The sequence below is a fragment of the Acipenser ruthenus genome, chromosome 3 (assembly GCF_902713425.1).
Source record: "Acipenser ruthenus chromosome 3, fAciRut3.2 maternal haplotype, whole genome shotgun sequence".
Lineage (NCBI taxonomy): Eukaryota > Metazoa > Chordata > Actinopteri > Acipenseriformes > Acipenseridae > Acipenser > Acipenser ruthenus.
Genome location: NC_081191.1, coordinates 31379842 through 31403313, shown reverse-complemented (window position 1 = coordinate 31403313; position 23472 = coordinate 31379842). Strand labels below are relative to the sequence as shown.

Sequence of the window (23472 nt, the reverse complement as noted above, 5' to 3'; positions counted from 1 at the left end):
CATATCATAGAGAGGGTGCTCTTTATGCTGTTTGAAACAGAAAATGTTAAAGTTAATTTCAGTATACAACACACAGCATCCCTAAATACATTGGTTTTGAGTTACATTTATTCTTTTCATTTTATTAAGGTAGATTTATTTCTGAAATATAACCAAAAAAAAAAAAAACACTTCAGTTTTTATCAGACAAACTTTTTAATAATTTTTTGTCATTATAACAAAGACTTATCTAAGTCCAAATCTATATCAGGTCTATATTTGTACATATATCTAGATAATCGCTTTTCAAGTTGCGATGAAACTTGTTAGGGCCTTCTTTAGTTGTTAAATTCGGACAAAACTTGCCAAAGACAAATTATTAGCACAAATTATATAATATGTGAGGATATATGGAGTCTGTCTGTCCAAATATCTGTCATTATATCACATATACATTTTTTTCATTTAAGAGAACTGATAATCCAACTATGATGAAACTTGAAAGACATTCTTTAGCACAAGTTATTGGGAGTATCAGAATCTGAGGATATATGTAGGCACACTGTTTGGCTCTCTCTCTGCCTGTATGTCACACTAAGTTTTTACATTTCTAGAGAAGTACTTAATCAGTTATGACAAATCTTGGTTTGGGAGTATATGGAGGAATCTATTCATTTTACAATAATTTAGTGGTTAGATAATAACTAAAATATACTGCAAGCTTAAAGTAAATGATCTGTATATTGTGGTATATACAAATCATTGACCCTAATTTGTCGATTTAATTAAGCATGGGTGCCTATCGATGAAGGTTCTACCGTGTAGTAGTTTACCGCCGCTGTAGTTATGCATCCTAAGCCGAAGGTGAGGGCGCTAACTTTCGGCTCAAAGCTCGGTGAAACCATTTCTTTATTACAAGTGAAATGATATGTACACTTCCTCTCAAGCGTAAAATGTGCATTTCTGAAATGCCAAGTAAAGATATTATATTGTACCTGCGACCTGATGATAAAAGGTCACCTGATGGAGCACCTGGATTATAGCAGGGGTCCTAAGTTCAGGAGTAAACAAGGCAATGGAAAATAACAGGCGGATGCCTGAGGGAATGAAGAAATTGTTTTGAACTTGCGTCATGATTGGAGTACAACACTGTGCAGACAGCCACCTTTATTGTAGTTTGTTGCTGGGTCCAGTTACATGCTATCAATTGGCAACATTCTTAGTTTAGTCATTAAACATGTTATTGTATTTTAATAGCACCATCGTTTGTGTAATTACTACAGCGGAAGTACAGTGTAGCACTTATTATAAAGTCTTGCACTAGCCATCCTCAAGTGACCGAATCCCAATATTTGTGTCTGTTACAGGCTCACTGCTCTGTGGAAAGAGCAGGACTGATAGGTGGGGTGAAAATGAAGAAGATTCCCTCAGACACCAAATTCTCTGTTGGAGGGGAAGCTCTGAGGAAAGTGATTGAAGAAGACAAGGCAGCTGGCCTCATTCCATTCTATGTAAGTGTTTTTTTTTTTAAATTAGTATTACTACTGTACTATAATATATGCATTTGTGACCACAGACTGATTGCAAGTCTTCACATTCTGTTTCACTTCATAATCTCAGACAAGATCAATTAAAGACAATCACATCACATCTGCCCTCCTTTGTAATATTTGCCTTGACTTATCAACAGCTGCTCAGGGAGCATGTATCCAAATAATGCTATGAAATTCTAAAGGGATGATACCTTGGTTGGATAAATGGTGTGGGGATATTAATGTCTCTATTAGAGTTGGTAGCTAGTTTGTGTTTCATTCTAAAATTGGCTCAATCAGTAAGTGTCTAAGTATAAATGGTAGAGTTTACTGCAGCTAGTGTACGCAATTTGTAAATGTGGAAGCCCTTTGAAGCTAATACCGTCCAAATAGAAGGCAAAACTGTGCTTTCGGTTTCTAACCCACCTGGCAACACTTTAATCACAATGGTGTCTGTGCCAGAGGCTTTGCTGCTGTACAATACAATATTCCATTAAGCATACAGGCAACCAAAAGATGTAACCAATTGCAATCCACACATCGTGTGAATATTCACAACCTTTCAGTACTTCCCTCTTAATAAGCTACAGGCTTTTATCAGATGGACATCTGAATTGCATTATCCAATTCTCTTTTATGTTTCCCTTTGGTCTACAGGGACTGCTAATTTAGTTTGTAAAGGCTGCGTGTGTTGTCATAGATTCATCTAAATCTCATTATCCACTTGCCTGATCCTGTGGAGAGCGCAATAAATTTGAGTAAATGTCTTGGTCATACAATGTTTCAGTAATACTTTCGCGGGGGACAAAGGCGTTAATGTGATTACAAGGTGTTCAGTGTGCCTGGCAGGGTGATTCTCTATATTGGAAATGTAAAAAATGGGATGACTTTCATTTTTTTGTACGAGAAATTGTACAATTTCCACCACTATTGAACCTATTTGAGATCTAGCATTTAACATTTGCACAGTATATCTGTTATACCAAGGCCCTTGTTTATCATTCTTCTACAACTTATTAACTTTCTTTAGCATGTAATAGTTATCGATTAATTTATCAGTAAAACCGTTTTATTAGGCTTTGGGGTAAAGTTAAAACTAAACTAAGATATATTTCTACATGCAATACATGTGGGTCACGGTGATGTTCTTTTTTTAGCATACTAATTTTATATTCACAGCTGTGTACTGAATGTACTATAAGTCACTGACCCAGGGGTTTATCAAGCCACAGTTTACTACAGTTCAATTCAAATTAGCATGAAAGACTCAGCATTAAGAACATAAAGTTTGCAAGCGAGAGGAGGCCATTCAGCCCATCTTGCTCGTTTGGTTGTTAGTAGCCTATTGATCCCAGAATCTCATCAAGCAGCTTCTTAAAGGATCCCAGGGTTTCAGCTTCAACAACATTACTGAGGAGTTGGTTCCAGACCCTCACAATTCTCTGAACTCTGCATTCTTTTCTCAGAACTCACAATGGCATATTACTAGCATTGGCCTACACAAAGAGTTTAAATGATTAAAACAAACTTTTATTTCAGGATGTTTCTGGGGGAATTTTATGCCAGTGTAGAAAAATAAAAATAGAAGAAAAAACATTAAAAAAGGTACAAAAACTAGTCTAAAAAATTTAGTTTATAATCTTTAAAAATACTGATGACTCAGCATCTCTAATATCAGACTACAATCTTTCTTCTTTCCTTTTTGTCTAAAACAGTAGAAGTTTTAACATCTCTGTTGACAGAGAGTTTAAAACCAGGAATAATGTCTTCCTGTCAGTCATGACAGAATAACCAGTAAAGACAAGTTCAAACACCACCCCCACATAACTGACCTGGATTTGAAGCGCCTGTGGGAATCTGAAGTACTTTCACTGGACACTGCGGTCGGATTGGTACACAAGATCTGGTTTGATCATCAGCTTAACCTGGCATGAAGTGGGCGCAAGTGGGTCCGCCAACTGACAAAAACCTCTTGTGAGATCCGAAAGGAAGAAAACGGACTTGAATATGTCTGCCTCGCATCTATAACAAATAAAACTTAACAAAATGGCTGATCCTGACAGTCACCCCCGTTGTCCAGTGCGGAGCTGCTTCACCTCCTTCCTCAGTTTCATTTGAAACTCTGCCTAGACTATTCACATCATCAGCTTGTGCTCAATTATACTTGAAAATTCATTAATTTTGATCAAGTATTTAGTTCAATGTGTCATGAGAGGATTATTGTATATGAATACATAGGGAATCATGTATTAATCGTTATATTTACATTTCTGTAACTTAGTATCATTTTTTAACTAAAATGAGGGGGGAACAATACCATTGTATTCCAAGAATAAATGGTGACAATTTTGGGTGGGGAGGGCAGGGGTAGCAGCTGTGTGTTTAAAGCTGTGAGTAAATCTGTTGTCCATACAGTTACAGTACCTTTACCCCAATACCAGCCGTAGAATCCATTATACAAAAGGCTCGGGAAAGTGGAGGTGTGCACTAGAAGAGAGTGATCATTTGCATCCAGGAAACCACAACACTATGAACTGCAGGATACTAAAGAGCGGCTCCCTCAATTTTGATTACTTTCACACAGCAGACCACCCATTCACAAAATACCACTGTTATAACAAAATAATGAAGACTAACCTATTTCCTCTGTAAAATACAAACCCTGTTTCAATTTAACTAGACCCATTCTTCTTGTTTTTATAGTCAAAACTAAACTTCATTCTGATCAAGATCATTAGTACTTCATAAACTTAATAACTGAAAATCTTTATGATACAATGCCAACTGTGATACATAAGAGAATTCATTAATCCAGTACAATGCATGCCAAGTTTTGTCCAATTGTAACGAATGTAATTTTTGTGTTTGTGCCTGCGATCCACAGTGCTGTGCAACACTTGGAACAACACCATCCTGTGCATTCGATAACATAATGGAAATAGGCCCTATCTGTAAGTACATATATATTTATATACACTTTATACATTATAAACAGACAAAAAACAGTATTATAGTCTATCTTTTCTTTCTAATTCTGTGCATTGTTACATGTATTATATGGAGTCTGACTGAGCATGTCATGCACACTAGTAGATTAAAAAGTCAAATCAAAGGCTTATTTGATTGCTGAAAAAAATATATTTATTAACAGATTGACAACAACAGGATAAAGTGCATCAGAGCTCAGTGCAACATAAACATAGTATAAAACAGACTTGCAGTCGCTGATGCATCTTTTTTCAGTGGTCAGGTATTTTGTAAATTGCATTGAATTGGTTCATTATTACTTTGGCAAATTTAGCGTGTTCTTAACTTCTTTGTTCCAGTAACTGCGTACAATATTTCCATGAACAAAACCAGAGACACTCAAGTTGGGCACACTTTTGTAATTTATATTACATTTTTCTCACAAGTTTCAGAACTTCTGTTTTAAATTCCTTTCACAAACAAGGTACAAATGAAATGTGGTTTAATACTATGGCAACTACTTGGATCTCAACATGACAATTCTAGCCCTTATGCATGTACAGAGCACTTCCTATTAAAGGCTTTTGATGTATCCAGCATTCAGGTCTGTAACCTTCTCATGCTGCTGTATTGTGTTTTAGGTAATTCCGAGAACATGTGGATGCACATTGATGCTGCCTATGCAGGAAGTTCTTTTATCTGCCCAGAGTTTAGACATCTTCTTAATGGAGTAGAGGTAAGAAACTGAAAACTCAATTTTAGCTCCAGAAATCTGTAATATATACAAATGTATTCCATGATGACTATAGGTACCAGATATAACACAGTAGCAAACAGTCTTCCATAAAAATAAAAGATTAATAAAAAAAAAAGTGTTATGTATCAAACTCGTGGTATAGTAACGAGAGCTTTAGTAGCAAGTGATTTTCAAACGGAATGTGTTACTTAATTAAATCTGTTAATGCTTTGAAATTGAGTCGATGAGGTCGTTAATGAACGCATTTCTCGTTAAAAAGCTTAATGGTCGCTGGTCACGTACATCACTTCCTGTCTCAACGACTAAATAAGGGCAACTCGTTAATCAAAATGCATGTTAACGAGATCAAGAAAAATGAATGGAAGCATAATTCACTGTTATGGAAACTACTACTAGTATAGCGCACAGCGAGACGGCTCTCCCACCTGCGTGCAGCAGCCAAATGGAAATGAAATAAAAAATAATGGCAATATCTATTTTGTGCATAATTTGTAAACTTCATTTACAATTCTGCATTTTGTCATCCAGAATGTACATTTATTTAGATAACTTCACATATACAATGCTGATTTACGATTATTTGGCATGTGGGTAAAAATTGGACGGCACAGATTTTATTTATATATATATATATATATATATAATATTTATTTATTTATTGGATGGGGCTGAGGTAAGCTATCTATCTATATTAGTTGAAATTTATTTAATAATAAATTAATCATGATTACAGCAGCAGTTTTTAATTATATCCTGTAAATATTTTGTCTAATACAGTGCTCCATCACTATAACGAGGGTCGCGGGGGACACAAAATATGAGCATTATACCCAAGGGGGAGGGGGTGGTGGGTGCCGCGGGACACAACACACATCTGACTAAAATACAAAATAAAATAACTCCCCCTCTATAATGCACATATAGTGAAGCAAAAATGTCACTTTCCATGAATTAACCATGCATAAAGCACCATGTAATCAATGCCATATTTTTTACAAAACAAAAAGGTAACATTCCCACTCGTGGATAATTTTAATTAGCAGTTTTTAAACTATAAATAGTCAGGCTAAAGGGCGGTCGGGAGCTTAGTTCAAAGCGACAGACAAGCAAACCAAGTGCGAGAAGGAGAGCGGGTCAGGTGAGGGGAAGAGGGAATTGGCTCGCCCCAGGTTCGGCTCCCTGAGCGGGGCTGAAGTGAAGCTGAAGCGTCTCGTCTGCCGGAGAAAGCTGCAGCTCCTCTCGCAGCAAAAAAGTAAATACATTAGGAAAAATAACCACGTAATAGGCCTAATATTTATTTAGTTAAAAAACAAATGCTCAGAAATATTGCATGAATCACTCGTATAGAATTGGGGGACGTGCTGTAGGAGCGTTATATCCAAGGCGCGTTATATTCGAGAGCTTTATAACGAGGAAGCACTGTAGTTAAAAAGTACAAGTACGGGCAGCAGTGTGGAGTAGTGGTTAGGGCTCTGGACTCTTGACCAGAGGGTTGTGGGTTCAATCCCCAGTGGGGGACACTGCTGTTGTACCCTTGAGCAAGGTACTTTACCTAGATTGCTCCAGTAAAAAACCCAACTGTATAAATGGGTAATTGTATGTAAAATAATGTGATATCTGTATAATGTGATATCTTGTAACAATTGTAAGTTGCCCTGGATAAGGGTGTCTGCTAATAAATAAATAATAATAAAATAATAATAATAATACAATGTAGAACTTTATATACAAACCAATGGAATACCGTGTGGATTTGTATGTAGGTAGGTAGGTAGGTATGTATTGTAACAATCTTGGTTCCCGCAGGCAGAGGTGGAACACGAACCCGGGACCTCCTGCACTGAAGCATAGTGCCGATACCGCAGTATAAAAGAGCTGGCTCCCTTGCAGGAGCTGGTGTTGGGCTTTTGTCTTCATATTTGATTGTGTCACCTACCAACCCTGACCCTTACTTCTGTGCATGCTACATGACTTATGTTTGTTTTTTGTAAAAAAGAAAACTGAAAAAGCTATAAACATATTTTAAAATAAATAAATAAATAAATGAGACAGCACACTTAAAAAGATAAAATGGACCTCTACAGCATGTACTGTATAAAGATACTCACACAAGCTCACATTGAACACAGTAAAAGACATGATAACAAAAGCTGTATGAAATGAATGTTATGAAACTGTGTCATTGAGAGGTGTTTTCATCTCCTGACCTGCATCATCACTGCCAGTTACCGGCTTCTTTAAATTGGATGTCACTTAATTGTAGAAGGCAATTACACTGGGTACGTTTTGTATGTATAACTGTAATAGGTTTGTTGCCAGGTTACCTAGGTTTGTTGCTACAAGTAAATATATCCAAGTATAGTTTACGATCTAGTCTTGCACTTATTTATCAAGTGCCTCGGAGAAGGTCCAGGGTTGGCCGATCAGCATTTAGCTACAGCACCCCTATGGCATGGAACAGTCTGGACAAGAGTATCCGGGATAGGTTCAAGCATCAGATAAATAACCCAAATGTATCAGCTAAACAAAGAATAAGACTAAGATTAAATATATTTTAATGAGCAGGTTCCAAGATTTATCGAAGTGTAAATGTTTCTGATCCCAGATTGAATGTATGATGAGATTGTCTTTTAGAGTAATGTTATTTTTACGGATGTGAAATTACTTCTGTCTGTTTCTGGTCATCTTGCTAGGACACTCTTGTAAAAACAGGCCTCTGTCTCTATGGGTTTTTTCCTGGTTAAAGAATGAATAAATAAATACAAATACATTTCATAAACAGGTCCCTTAAAGGTACAAACCAATATTCACCAAGTATTCAAAATGGTCAGAGCTATCACTGTGGAAATTAGCAAGCATTAAACTTTCTTTGAATTGCTCTGGCTTTTCAGCAAAGCCCAGTCTTAGGCACAGCGATAAGGACAAAGTAATTTCCTGAGGCACCAGCAAACCTTCAGATAAATCCCATACCTAAATGTCACTGTTGATTAAGAACAGACGTTCAAACAATAGTGAGAAAGTTAAGTAATAATAAAAGAAGTGGTTTTATCAGTAGGTAAATTACGTCGCTTTGGAGTTTCCTGCAGTTTTATTGGGTGCTGAGGAAATGAATCACCACCACAGCTTCACATTTGTCAGCATAGCAACTTTTCAACAGCGCTTAATAGATTTCAGACCTCAAACATTTTCCTTTCCTTTCATGGGCTTTCATTATATTTCAAATGGCAGACTGGGAGGATATTAGAAAAAGTAATACCAAGTAAATATCTTAGATCTGAGATATTTTTGTCATCCCAAAACAGGAGCTAGGATAATGAATCTTTCTTATATTATTTATTTAGTTATTTTGCTATGAAGGTGGTTCTATGGCACCTGGTTTTTAACAGGTCATGCTTGGTCAAATTGAAATGCTTTAAACAAAATGTTTACCAGGCTTAATTATTTTCCAAACGTATTTAGGAAGAGTTACCAAGCTTTGAAAATAAGCCCTCATTTGAAGTGCGTCACAGGAAACGTTTGACCTTGTTAAATCAATCATATTCAATTTTACAAACAAAAAGGGTGTTGGTGTTTGGTACTCTACAATCTTCCATAGCTTTGACTTGTTGACAGTCAGATTGTTTCCATTTCCACCTGTAGATTTAGCCACACAGACACAAGATAACTTCTCTTTTGACGGTTTACCAGCATATCAGTTTGTAAGTCAGACATGTCCCGGCTACTCCTTGCAGCAGCATGAGATTTAAAATTTTAATATTATCTATAACAGAAAACACTTTACAGAACCTGTTTTACTGTTTGTTTAGCAAAGAGGATCACCTACAGTATGTCTTCTGACTAGCAGTATTAATGGGAGCAAATGGTGAACGCTGTAACTTTTCTCATCAACTAGTATTAACAATTCCCAATGCAGGATGTGAGCCCACCCAGGGGTACTCAGCAATGACTTTGTTATTGCTGAGTATTGTTATTGTTAATGTATTTTGCTGCTAGGATATCTTTATGTGCCCTGACTGTGGCAGTAAACTGCATTATCAATTTGGAAAAGGGACAATTGACTCCTTAACATGTTTCCGTAACATTTGGAACTCACAGCTATACAGAGAGTTCCTCTGAGGAAACCAAAAAAAAAAAAAAAGGATTATCCATGGAAAAGTAAAGTACCTCTCAGAATAAATGTTCCTTTTATCTCTTATCAGTTTGCAGATTCATTCAACTTTAATCCTCACAAGTGGCTTCTGATTAACTTTGACTGCTCAGCAATGTGGTGAGTTTTACTGAGTGTTTTGTATATACAATAGCAAGATAAATGTGCTAAAATACTTAGTGTTTATAACCTACTGTTTTGGATATTTCAATATAAAACAAACTATGGGATTCTATAGCAAAAATAAATAAATACAACCAAATTATATATATATATATATATATATATATATATATATATATATATATATATATATATATATATATATATATATATATATATATATATACACACATTCAGTTTACTATAGAATATAACAGTATTTCATGTATAATATATCATAGTAACTACAATATTTTGGCCACCACTATAAAATACTATAGTATTTTTACATGGGTATAAAAAACAACTACTAGTGTAGCTGAATTCGACTATATAACAAACTATGGCAGTCTTGTCAAATTACTGGGGAGTTTTTCTTTCACAAAAATTGTGCCAATTGAACCATGGAGCGCACAGCTTTGATAAAGAGAATAACACAAGAGTCTTCTCTTCAGCATGTTTGCTCATCTTAGGAAAAAAAACACAAACAGTATATTGTGCGTAATTGTTTGCACAGCGTAATGTTACTGTTCTTAGATAGTTCAACCGGAATTTAGTCACAAAAGCAACCGGCTTCATTGAATAGTGCGGACAGGGCAAACGCCTCCCCACCTGCCCTTCAGTCATTAATGCGCTAACACAGTCGCTTTCAATAGAGAGAGCTTATCCTCGGTAAACACAGGAAGATCAGTCAACAACGCCTTGGCAGTCAGCCTTCTTTCATTATAATCAAGTGTATATTTGCCTTTATCAATAGGACACAGGCAACAGGGTTAGCAAATGGCTAATGAAATAAATCATTTAAATAAGATTCACTTTTGACGGATCATCACTGATGGGGCTAGGAATAGTTTCCTTCTAAAATCTATACACATGCTTGTGGGTGCCATAATTCTATTTAAAAGTATTATTCTTTTTTCTGTTATTTTTGCAGCGTCCACCTGTATGTTGTCTCAGATTATTTGGCCTAATTATAAATTGTTGATCTAAACTTTAGCATAGAACTGAAGTTTCCTGTGTGTCACAGGCCAGGGAAAGAAAATGATAAATTGTGTTACAATCACAAACTGTCAAACTTCTAACACACTAATAAATAAATAAAAAATTTTAAAAAACTGGGAATAATCAAGCCAAGCCAAGACTTTCTAAGCCGCATGGAAACCCTGGCATTGAAAGGAACCTGTTAATTGCATGATGTACTTTCCTGCGTATTCCATTTTTTACCAGTCGGTGAACATGAGAAAGCATCTTATGACAATCTAAATTAGATAACTATATATATTACGAAGGCTAATTTCTTAGCTGATCTTGGCTGGCGCTTATTTTTTGAGTCAACAGTATATAGGCTGAGACATGGATCAAGGTGTAATAAGATTAAATCATATTCCTTTTCTGATCAAATGAAATGCTGTCACTTCTTTACTTACGAAATGAATTCTATTTAATCTTCTTTAATATAAGCATAAGCATTAGCCTGTGTAAAATGTGCAGAGAAGTGTTCAGATTGTCAGGAGATGCTTTCTCATTATCATTGACTACTAAAAAACATATCATTGATTGGTACTGAAAAACTGCATAGACAAGGCAGGAAATGTCATCATACAATTTTAACATGTTCCTTTCTGTTTAAAGTGATGCCTGTCGGCTTAAAACATGTTAAAAAGGAAACTGGAAATAAAACCATTTGGAGAAGCTTAAAGGGATTGAACCCACTCCCAGCCCCTAGTAATTTGAGCCCTCACATATGTTTTTATCAATGTGTGGTTTTTCTTCTATTAAACTAATAGCTGTGAAAGTAAAATACTTATAAAATACCTTATCGCTACCACACGTCCGCAACAGATAGCATTAATCTTTGTCACTATTTTTTTCTTAAACTTTGCAGGATAAAATATACTTCTATAATACATTTAACACAGAAATAAAAATAAGGGGTCACCAAATTAAAAAGATATATATATATATATATATATATATATATATATATATATATATATATATATATATATATATATAATGTATCCTGCCTTGAAGGCAGCTTATTTAGATATTTTTTAAAGAAGGTAAATGAAACGAGGACGTGATTCTTTTTTTGTAATTGTTTTAACGTAGTTGCTTTCTTGCTGACAACCTGTATACATTCCATGCTAAACCGGTAAGCAGTTGTTTAGTTTGTGTACCCTTTCATGTGCAGGATAAATCAAGCACACTTTTACTCAATGACCCAAACTTCCTGATTTCCTGGCCATTGAATGTGGAATATTTCACAGGAAGGGCATATATGCCCTACCAATCATTGTGCTAATGCAGGGTGTTTCTGTAAAGCATTGAAGCATCAAGTTAATTAATTTTTTATTTTTTTTTAATTGCGGATGATCAGTTGCTTAAATGTTTTGTCAGTATGAATGACTGGCTTCACAGAACTAATCAACCCCCTCTGTTATTTTTGTGTACAGGGTAAAGAAACGATCGGAGATAATTGGGGCTTTCAAAATGGATCCTCTCTATCTACAGCACGATCACCAAGAATCAGGTACATATTTTCATGGTAGCTAATGCCTATTCACTGTGGTGTATTACTACTATTTATAAAATACAAGAACATAGTGTAGTAGTTTTCACTGTTTTTCAGTATACAATTTCAAGTTACATTTCATATGATACGACCTTTATTTGAACTCCCTTTCAACTTAATTTGTTTCCCCATAGCAGTTTGGATAAAGGGGTTCTACTGCATGTGCCTCCTACTGTCTACTGAATTTGAACAATGTTACAATAAATGTACTGTACAGACCTAATTGTGTAGGCAGATGTTTATTTAGCTTCCAGCCTTCTTCAGTGCAATACAGATAATGTAATAAACTGCAGCTTTTGTATAAAATGGATCTGTACTGTATACAGACATAATCATCGTAACCCTAGATTTAATAAAAAAAACTTTCATGGTAAACTGCAGGAGGTGTAACGTATAAAGTCCAGTCCGCTACCTTAAATGACAGCTAGATGTATGACAGGTAAAGTCATCCTGCCTCCATGCAGTCTATTTGAATTAACACTAAAAACTGGTAGTCACTAACATGCTCTCCTTATCATTGTGCATTTGAACTGCACTTTGAAAATACTTCAAAGGCTCACCACTAAATAAAGCCAGCTTCCGCATAAAAAAAAATCAATGAGGGAAAGTGATGAGGGGACTGAAGCAAATGACGTGAAGAAAATGAAGTTTAGGAAAATGGATTTTTAAAGGTTGGGCTTCATGTTATTTTAAGTTGGTCAACACTAATGAAATACGCTTGTCAGCCATTCTAGATGCAAACCACTCCACTGCGGTCCTGCTTGCTGCTACATACAGCTGTGCCTGTTGCAGTGCTATAATTAGAGTGACAAGAAAACAAAAGCCTTTTCCATTATCAGTTGAAGAGGTCTTGCTTTCCTCCCTCTGCATCATCTGACAGAGCTAGAAATACAGTGATAGTGAAATAAAATTATAGATAATTAATTACCAGCTGGTTTACCAGAGAAATAGAAACAATATGCACATACATGCAGCACTTGTTTGTGCTTAATAGACATTGGCATGTTAATTAAAACGTTTCCTCGTATTGAAGTATAATTATTCATAGGTAATATACTGTATGCAGATAGAGATTAAGTTCTTTGAAACAAAGTAAGGTACGTTCTTAAAAAGTACTACAGTACGCAATGAAAAATCTATCAAATATTTAGAAAAAAGCTGAGTAATGGACATTAACATGCGTTTTTAACAATTTATTTTCTGTCTGTTTTCAGGGCTTGTTACAGACTATAGGGTAAGTAAATGAGATTTGTTTAAATATATTCATATACTCAGGCCCAGAGGAAGGCTGAGGCAAACTATGCATCCATCTAGGGCGGCAAAAAAACTAAAAATAAAAGCAAGGAATCTGCATTATGTGCGAAGCACCGCTTTGGTGACGTTTAGCACCACGAATCCTATCCAAACACGCTCTTTCGCATGGTATGGAGTGATCAATAGTAAATTGCGTTCATTCTATCTAGTATGCCGTTCTTAACGTCATCCATAATGGATACACGATGTTTCAAGAAGTAAGACAAAAATTTGGTATGTTAATAATTTAAACTGAATTTACGGTATTTTGACAGTGAATATCAATGCTAATAAATTGTGTTCAATTCTGATTGAACCAATCGATAAAAAAATGTAAAACTGAATTTTGCATATCACACTGGCAATATTACTAACCTGTAAATGTAGATTGTGATTTTAAATTGAAAGATCTTTTTCTTTTTTTACACTAGAGCCTACCCCTAAAAACACATCTGTCACTCTGCCAAGACCGTCAGGAGGGCATGGCACCGTGACACATTCTGTACTGCAAAAAAATGTTTTTAAATGCACAGGTTTTGTTTATAATATACAGAAATGTAACGTATTATAGCACGCTTTTAATGCATTTTTTTTGTCTGTTACAAAATTATAATTATACCCATTATGCAATATTTTTTGTATTATTTCTTAGGGGTCAAAAAGTCATATTAACAACGTTTTACATATTAATCATTTTTAAAGAATGTTATTATACAACATTATACAACATTGGATTAATGAATTTGCCACTGAAAAAGCAGGCAATGTGAATATCTATAAATAATTAATATTTTCGGACAGCACTTTGGCGATAAAGAGCTCTTGTCAGGCCAAGTGAATACATCGATCATAGAAATAATAACACGTATGTGTTAAGGAGGGGTGTCTCTAAACAAATCCAGGTGAATCTTGCTAAAAAATGCAATTGTTTTCAAAAGAGAAAGCTTTAAATAGGAAATGAAGCAGACTTTACATTATAGAGATAGGAGAAAAGTCGCCACTGGAACTCTTTGGATTCCCATGATACACTGCATTGGTGGGGATGAAAAAAAAGGGGAGTTGACTATCTTGTGTATATAGAAGATCTTTGCTGAGACTGAGACTGTCCATCTGTTGGGTGACTTTGTGCCATATTCTTGCTTTGAAAATTCCTCCTACAAATTTCACCAACATGCAGCCACTCCTTCCCTTCTATCAGCAATGCAAGGTGTTGGACGCATGCGCTGTTAAATTCCCCCAATCAACAGCCTGTCCTGTGTCCTCTGTGACGTATTTTGACAGTGATTTCACGCTCTATCCAACCCGTAATTTTGTGAGTTGTACTCGTAACTTTTTGATTTGTAGCCGTAGCTTTTCTTGAGTCGTACTTGTATTTTTGATTTGTACTCGTAACTTTTTGATTTGTACTCGTAATTTTCTGATTTGTACTCATAATTCTTTTTGAGTTGTACTCGTATTTTTGATTTGTACTTGTATTTTTGATTTGTACTTGTATTTTTGATTTGTACCTATAATTACAAGTACAAATTATTTTTACGCTGTAGCAGAGCAGGGCTCTGCCCTTGTAAATATTGGCAGGGATGGGGTTAAATTCTCCTCCCTGCCCAGGTTTTATGTGTCTGGTGGGAGTAATTAGTAATCAATTAGCACCCAGCCACCTGATATAAAAGGAGGCCTCAGCGCCTCAGTAGGGAGAGGGAGCTGAGGAAGCAAGGGTGTTTTTCTTTGTGTGCTGTTTTTTGTTCTTTTTGCAATCCAGTGAAGGCAAAGCTAAGCCTGAATCCTGATTTTTTTGTAAGTTTTTACTTTGTGTTTATTGTCTTTGTGTTTAAGAACCTTTTTGTTTGGCCCTCGTGCCTGTTTATTTTGTGTCTTTTTTATTTATTAAAAGTCCTTTGTTTGAAATACAGTCTCTGGGCCTCATCCCTTGCACCATCCTGTCACATACGCATATGAATATTTTACAGTTTGTAGCGACTTTAGAGCTCTGTTAAACATAAAAGCACACAAACATACTTAAATATACTAGCACAAAGGTGTAGCAGACAGAAATTATATTAATATATGTATATGTTTTTCGATTGATGATTACTGAGATCATTTTACATCTGCTGCAGCACTCAGAGGCCTTCCCATAGGGGATGAACACGATCACGCTGTTTTCTTCCTAAGATGCTATTTGGCATAACACCGGGACAGGCTGAGACAGTTCAAGTTTACAGACTCCCATCATCACCAATGCATTTAACAGACAGGTGTGTAGGGTTAATCAATTGATCGGCGATAAGCCATTTGTGTATCTCAATTACAACTGAGACATGTATTATTATTATTAATAATAATAATAATAATAATAAACTTATTTTGTGTTTGTGTATTTGTTGCACATAGACAGTGTTTGCTGCCTTCATGTTTAATAATAGCCTACATGTTTACTCTTAAGAAAGGAAAAAAAGGTATGCATTGTGACTTGTGCAAGTATTCTAAAAGCATGAAGTTAGTTTAATTACAGTGCTGTGTGTAATTAGACTGACAGTATTGGAGAAGGTAGTTGGTGTGACAACCTCTGTTGCCCTTTCTGCTAAGTTTTTGTACAAGATTGTATTTTTAAAACGTATGGTACATTGAGAGTGTGTGTTTTTGATAATATTGTCATGTAAATAGTTCTGCTTTCACCTTAGATAAACTTTTGTTTGCTACGTAAGTTAAGAAGCTATATCTTTTCGGTCTGCTTAGCTTATTCTAACATTTGTATCTGCCCCACACCGTTTTAAAATGGTTGCTCCCTTTAGTGTTGTGTTCTTCTGTAGAATAGTTGTTGAGTAAGAAAAAGCTAATTTGCAATGTCAAAGGAACGTTAATGCTTTTGCCAAAACGTTAATTTTCAACTACTACATTTCGCTTTATATTACAGTTTAAGATTATGACGTTATTGAAGTTATGAAACAGTCCTCTCAAAATCCCATATACTGTACTGTGGAAACTCAATTTAAAATCTATACACGGTCAGTACAATTTTTCAAAACAGAAACCAGGTTATATACGAGCACATAGGGCGAATGCTCAATACAAGCCGAATAAAAAAACATGTTTATTTTAAAAAAGAAATAAAATAATCATTACCTGACTGATATATGGGGGATATGCTAGGCTTTGCCTAGAGCGGCAAGTTGTCAAGCACCGGCCCTGCATATACTGTATAGTGGGGTCTAATGAATTGGTTTAAAAATCCAGATAGCTACAGACACTGTTTAGATAATAATTGCTGGAGAAACATGCACTTTAAGAAACTATAGATTAAAAGATTAACTGTTTAGTTTTAGATTGAGTTAGTAAAAGACAATTTGGGTTTAATATTAATTACTGGAGCAGGAAGACAGATCATAAGGGGAAAGCTTTTAAAGTGCACCAAATGACAATTTAAAAGGGGGACTCTTTATAACATCAGGGTTTACTGAGTGGGACATCAAACAGGCTTTGATGTTACAATCACTTAAGGTAATAAAATGAAAGTGGACCCCATGTGGTCAATGATATTCTGATAGGTTCAGGAATAAGGAGTGATGTCTAAGAGAAGCTATATTAAATCCCAGCATTGTGTTGTCTGGTTCGTTCTGTTAAGACCTGTGCTTAGGGAAAATGGAATACCGAACTCTTCAACTGTATTGAATAAAATATCTTTGTTGAAATTTGCAACTAAGACTTGAATCTAACTAAGACTACAGTCATTTCTACTCATGGATGTATGAATAATAAAAATAACACTAACTAACTTACATATTTAAATCAATAATAATAATAATAATAATAATAATAATAAGAATAAGCAAGTGTAAGGCTAATACACAACATAGGTGCAATGCATTTGTTGTTTTGTAAATGGCTAGGGAAATGTCAGATCCTCTCTTGTCCAAAACCCCAGGCTAACAAATGTAATGTTGGTCATAATATAGAGGTGACAAGAATAAAGCTGAATTCTAATGCACATACACGTGTCTGAAATCGAAACAATGCAATTGATATGGGTGTATCCCTAAATAAGATACCCTAAAAAAACAAACACATCATTTGAAAGGCTCTGGACTCCATATTGCTCCATGTTTTGACCTAGACTCAGGTTTGTTATTGTAAGGAAACTTATTTACTGTGATACCTGCAAATGAGTGCACACAATACCAATGGCTATGTTAGTAAGTTTCCATTTATTGATTCCAATATCTACATGTATGTGTAATTGAACTTTGTGAACTCCACACGCAGAATATATGCAAGGTGAAGATGTACCCCAGTTTATCAATTCCTTGTTCCTGCATCGTCTGGGCTTGTTGAATAGGTAAACCTGTTACCACAACTGCAGCTGGGCTCCAGTGTGCTTAACCTTTGTTGATCCCTACATTAGAGTAACCAGAACTTTTCCCCACAGCATTGGCAGATACCACTGGGGCGGAGGTTTCGCTCTTTGAAGATGTGGTTTGTTTTTCGGACATACGGGCTGAAGGGGCTACAGGAATACATTCGAAAGGTATAGTCCATTTTCTAAAAATATAGATTTATATGCTCAGCACCTCAGAGAATACAATATAAATACAAGCCAGTTAATCTTCAAACTATATTATCAAAAAATAAAACAGGGAGGTATGGCCTACTGTGCTGCCATCTTGTGGCCATTATAAATATATTTAAAACAACACTGTAGCCTGGATTATCTGTCTATTTCCAGAATATGTAAACTCCACAAACAAATAAAACAAATAAACAAAGAGCCATGGGTTTAGAAGTAGCTAAATCAATAAGAAGTTTTATGAATACCAACTTGTATTTGAACAGCCTTTTAATAACTTGTGAGTTTGTGAATTGTTATTGTATGTGCTTGCACATCCAATAATGGGGGCTTTATTGACCACCCAGCTAATTATCTATGGTACATTTATTATAAGTTGTCTTCAGTTTTTTCCATTTGAAGTGCTTGCAGTCTAGAAAGATTTACATTACTCTAACTTAAATGCGTAAATACTTAAAACCCAGGGAGATAAACAAACATAGTAACCAGTAGTAAATGGCTTTAAATTAAAGTACAATATTAAAAATACTTAACGATTTAATCAAATATATTCATCTTCAGCATGTGAGCCTTGCCCATGAGTTTGAAAGCCTGGTACGTCAAGACAAACGCTTTGAGATCTGTGGTGATGTGGTCCTGGGACTCGTGTGCTTCAGACTGAAGGTAAACGTCACATTGCTGTTAAGTTTGTGGAAATATGAAGAGTTATTGAGAAATAACACACTTGAAGTCTGTGATTTTAAGGGGTGTGTCAGTAAAAGGGCAGCAGTGTGGAGTAGTGGTTAGGGCGCTGGACTCTTGACCGGTGGGTTGTGGGTTCAGTCCCTAGTGGGGGATACTGCTGTTGTACCCTTGAGCAAGGTACTTTACCTAGATTGCTCCAGTAAAAACCCAACTGTATAAATGGTTAATTGTATGTAAAAAAAAAATAAAAAAAATTGTGATATCTGTATAATGTGAAATAATGTATAATGCGATATCTTGTAACAATTGTAAGTCGCCCTGGATAAGGGCGTCTGCTAAGAAATAAAAGACACAGAACAGAAAGTACTGCTCTTAATAAGTGTAATTTTTGGAAAACAGTAATTACAATACCTAAACAGAAAGTACTGTTATTATTATTATTATTATTATTATTTATTTCTTAGCAGACGCCCTTATCCAGGGCGACTTACAATCGTAAGCAAAAACATTTCAAGCGTTACAATACAAGTAATACAATAAGAGCAAGAAATACAATAAAACAAGTAAAGTACAAGTTTGACAAACCACAATTCAATAATACAGCAGGTAATAGTGATAGTTACATCAGGATATGATTAAATAGTGATAGTTACATCAGGATGTGATTAAATACAAAGTACTACAGGTTAGAAACTTGGCAGATTACAGTATTCTGAAGTACAGGATTAAATGCAGTAAAATAGGGGCTGATAAGAGCAAAATAAAGCACATTTACATGAAGGGTGATAGTGTCCCAGGATACAAACAGAGGAGTTCTACAGGTGCTCTTTGAAGAGGTGAGTCTTAAGGAGGCGCCGGAATGTGGTCAGGGACTGGGCAGTCCTGACATCTGTAGGAAGGTCATTCCACCACTGCGGAGCAAGGGTGGAGAAGGAGCGGGCTTTGGAGGCAGGGGAGCGTAGCGGTGGTAGAGCTAGTCTTCTAGTGCAGGCGGAGCGGAGAGGTCGAGTGGGGGTGTAGGGAGAGATGAGGGTCTGGAGGTAGCTGGGTGCAGACTGGTCAAGGCATCTGTAGGCTAGTACAAGAGTCTTGAACTGGATGTGAGCGGTGATCGGGAGCCAGTGGAGCGAGTGGAGTAGCGTGGGCGAAGCGAGGCAGAGAGAACACTAGGCGGGCAGCAGAGTTCTGGATGAGCTGGAGCGGACGGGTGGCGGACGCAGGGAGGCCAGCCAGGAGGGAGTTGCAGTAGTCTAGGCGGGAGAGTACCAGGGCCTGGACCAGGAGCTGGGTAGCATAGTTGGTGAGGAAGGGTCGGATTCTTCGGATGTTGCTCAGGAAGAATCGGCAAGTGCGTGCCAGAGTGGAGATGTGCTGGGAATAAGAGAGGCAGGGGTCCAGGGTGACTCCAAGGTTCTTAGCTGAGGAAGAGGGAGAGAGTGTGGTAGATTCCAGAGGAACAGAGATGGAGAGATCAGAGGAGGGGGAGGAGGAGGGAAAGAAAAGGAGGTCAGATTTAGAGAGGTTGAGTTTGAGGTGATGCGAGTGCATCCAGGAGGAAATAGCAGACAGACAGGTAGAGATACGGGAGGAGATGGTGGAGTCAGAGGTGGGGAAGGAGAGGAAAATCTGAGCATCATCAGCATAGAAATGGTATGAGAAACCATAGGATGCGATGAGGGGGCCCAGGGAGCGGGTGTAGAGAGAGAACAGGAGAGGACCCAAGACTGACCCTTGGGGGACTCCAGTTAAGAGAGGGTGAGGTGTGGAGGTTGCTCCACGCCAGGTTACCTGGTAAGTGCGGTTGGAGAGGTAGGAGGAGAACCAGGCCAGAGCAGTGCCAGAGATCCCCAGGTCAGCAAGAGATGTTCTGAAAAGGTATGTATTGCAAACTATTCAAATTCCTGAAAGCTACCAGTAAGTATAGTGTTACTATAGACCAAAGGGTCTATATTTTACCAATGTGTCTCTTCGTGTGTATGTAACTATGTATGACAAAATATTTGTTTCTCTCTTTTTTCCAACTAGGGATCCAATGCATTGAATGAAAAACTCCTTAAAGCAATAAACAATGGCAGAAAGATCCACATGGTCCCATGTTACCTGGCAGACAGTTTCGTGCTGCGGTTTGCTGTGTGTGGCCGCACAACAGAGTCTAAGCATATCCAACTCGCCTGGGAGAACATCACTGAGATCGCCACAGAGATCCTGCAAGAGCTGCAACAGTGAGCACTCCCGGGATGCCATCACGTCATGGATTTTTCGGATCAAATCTGTGTGTGATTTTCTTCAAATCCTTAATATATCTTGAAAAATGATGGATTTTCATTTGTATTACAGCTGTGTGGAATATGTGGAAGTTATTTAAAGTGTATATTTGCAACATGTGTGAGTCTTTGTATGTAGGTGTATGGGGTATCTTGGGGGGACAGGCAATTGTAAATTGTTACAGCCTTTTTCATAGGCTATGGAAGGGTTTGTAAAGTTCACATGGTGAATCTGTAACTGATTTTTGTCTTTCTTTGTGGTCAATAAGGAATTCTCTACTGTGGAACCTAAAATCAGTGTTGGGGAAGTTACCATATGGGAGCAGTAGTTACCCAGTTATTACCATAGTATTACATGGTTATTTATGGCTTATAATCGGTGCATACACTTTCTGTTTAGAAAGACAAATAGCAAAGAAAACAAGATGAATTACTATTAGTATTAGCAGTAGTTTATTCATTGCATATGTGGTTTAAACATCCATTTGTTTAACAAATTATTTGGTAGGTAGATTAGTAACAAAATGACTCCCAGCACAATAAGTATTTCTATACAATAAGTCATTAAACAAATAGTTTTATAAAAACAAAACCTGGTTGCTTTACTTTCTCTCTCCCTGTCCAGTTACTGCTACAAGGGGCTGCCATTATTATTATTATTATTATTGTTTAGCATAGATTCAAGTAGAACCTATTTAAAGTTAGCCTTTCCACATGTGTTTGCTTTAAAACCAATCAGCTTTGACTCTTGATACAGCGTTCAGATTGTCTGCTGCAATATAAAAAGTCGATTTATTAGATGTAGCTTTAATGTAAAATTTGAATAGAAATTGTTCAGTATAAGCTTTTTAATTTATAATTATAATTGTCTGTTCTCTTTTTCTCTATGATGCAAATGAGTTGCACATGTGAACGCTGCCCAGTCATCATTCTCGTGCAGAGACCATACTGTTGAAATGTGTAATGTGGAGAATCATGGAATTGTGCCTTTGGTCAGCTCTGTGGTGAGCATGTATTCTGTATTTGAAATAATGTTTTTGGTTTAAACAAGTGAATGGATGTACACTGGTGTTGTGTTTTGCTCAAATGAAATAAATCTATTTACACTCAGCCCCACAAACAAAATGTTAAGGGAATATGTTGTGAAAAGAAAGAATCTCTGTAGTGTCTTAATTGGTGCAGTTTATCAGAATTTGCAAATTCCAGTAATCTGATTTTCCTTACTGCAAGTATAAATATACATTTCAATGTGTGAGCTTGCTCATATGAATATGTATGATACATTAAATATATATATATATATATATATATATATATATATATATATATATATAATAAACAAAAATGTTAAAAGCTACATCAACCACTTTTCAACAAAGGTAAAGTTGTGGGTAGACACAACTGTTGGGTGCATTATTATAAAGTAACAAACAATTAGGCATGCTGCTTGACTTGAGTTGAAATGAGTCAAAAAATGGAATTGGGCAGTGTGACAGGACAGCGTCACTGGCCAGGCTGTTAAGACCAGGAAGGAAGACAGACACAGAAGATGCAGTTTAAGCACTAATGAGCACTTTTACTAAACAAATAGACAAAAATAAAATGGTACAAACAATATAAGCCAAAACAAAAACGTAAACACAGGATGGGACACGCCCCTCCACCTCTAAAGGGGTGTTCACACCGGAAGCGGCGCACAGGCCGCCTCCTTGCACGTCGCTCTGCAGTCGCAGCAGACCACTGTTCACACCAAACACGGCAGGGGAGCAGCAGGGGAAAGTCAGTGGACGGTCTGTTGTTACTTCACGGCTGCATGTACAGTGACTTTTGGTTGCCAAGCAACAAACAGTAAATGCCAGCGGAAAGGGACAACTCTTTTTATACAGAAGACACAAAGCTTTCAAGTAATGAGAAGCGAAACATTATAATTTTTTTTATAAAACCTCATTTTAACCCCCCCCCCCCCCCCCCCACACACCATCATAATCCCCCCACAATTACCCAAAATATCAGGCAATTGTGTTGTTTAAAATAAAATAAAAACACGTTGCTTTTAAAAATTGAGATATTTTCTTTCTTTCTTTGTTAGTTTTGTCTGGTTTGCTGAGTATAGGCAAAGAGAGTATGAGTTAAAGACATTATTGAGCATTATCGTATACACATGATTAAAAAATGCAACTACTGCCATCCCATCATATCAAATTTTTGGAGGGGAAACTGTAAAAGCGGCAGCAATCAGTGGTACTATGCGTCTGACAACACAATACCTGGAACAATGAACAGCAAACAAAAAAGATAATTGCAATCACCCTGCTCTACCTGAGAAAGAAAAAAAATGTAAGATCACTGTGGGTCCATGACATCCTCAAGAAAAGAAAAAGGTACGGCGAATATCATCGGCTGATACAGGAGCCTTTTTATACACTTATTATAACCCCCTCCCTGCCAACCCATTATTCCCCATTTAACCCTGCCACACACCTCCCCCCTACGTGCGCAGCACACATGGCTGCTATCAGCCACCTCCCCGCCCCCCCAAAACACAACCCCC

At 36.7% G+C, this 23472-nt stretch overlaps 1 protein-coding gene across 3 annotated transcripts in view; it reads left to right on the top strand.

Annotated features, from left to right (window-relative positions):
- Positions 1-21984, top strand: part of LOC117435476 (aromatic-L-amino-acid decarboxylase-like) — a 38199-nt gene extending 16215 nt beyond the window's left edge. For 2 of the 3 annotated variants that reach the window (XM_059012777.1, XM_059012776.1), the window contains exons 6-14: positions 1347-1490; positions 4396-4462; positions 5120-5214; positions 9435-9502; positions 12001-12077; positions 13334-13353; positions 17836-17934; positions 18535-18636; positions 20683-21984. In XM_059012777.1, the coding sequence (XP_058868760.1) occupies positions 1347-1490; positions 4396-4462; positions 5120-5214; positions 9435-9502; positions 12001-12077; positions 13334-13353; positions 17836-17934; positions 18535-18636; positions 20683-20883 (873 nt within the window). In that variant the 3' untranslated portion in view covers positions 20884-21984. The other variant, XM_059012778.1, reaches the window with a different exon arrangement.
- Positions 21985-23472: the final 1488 nt, after the last annotated feature.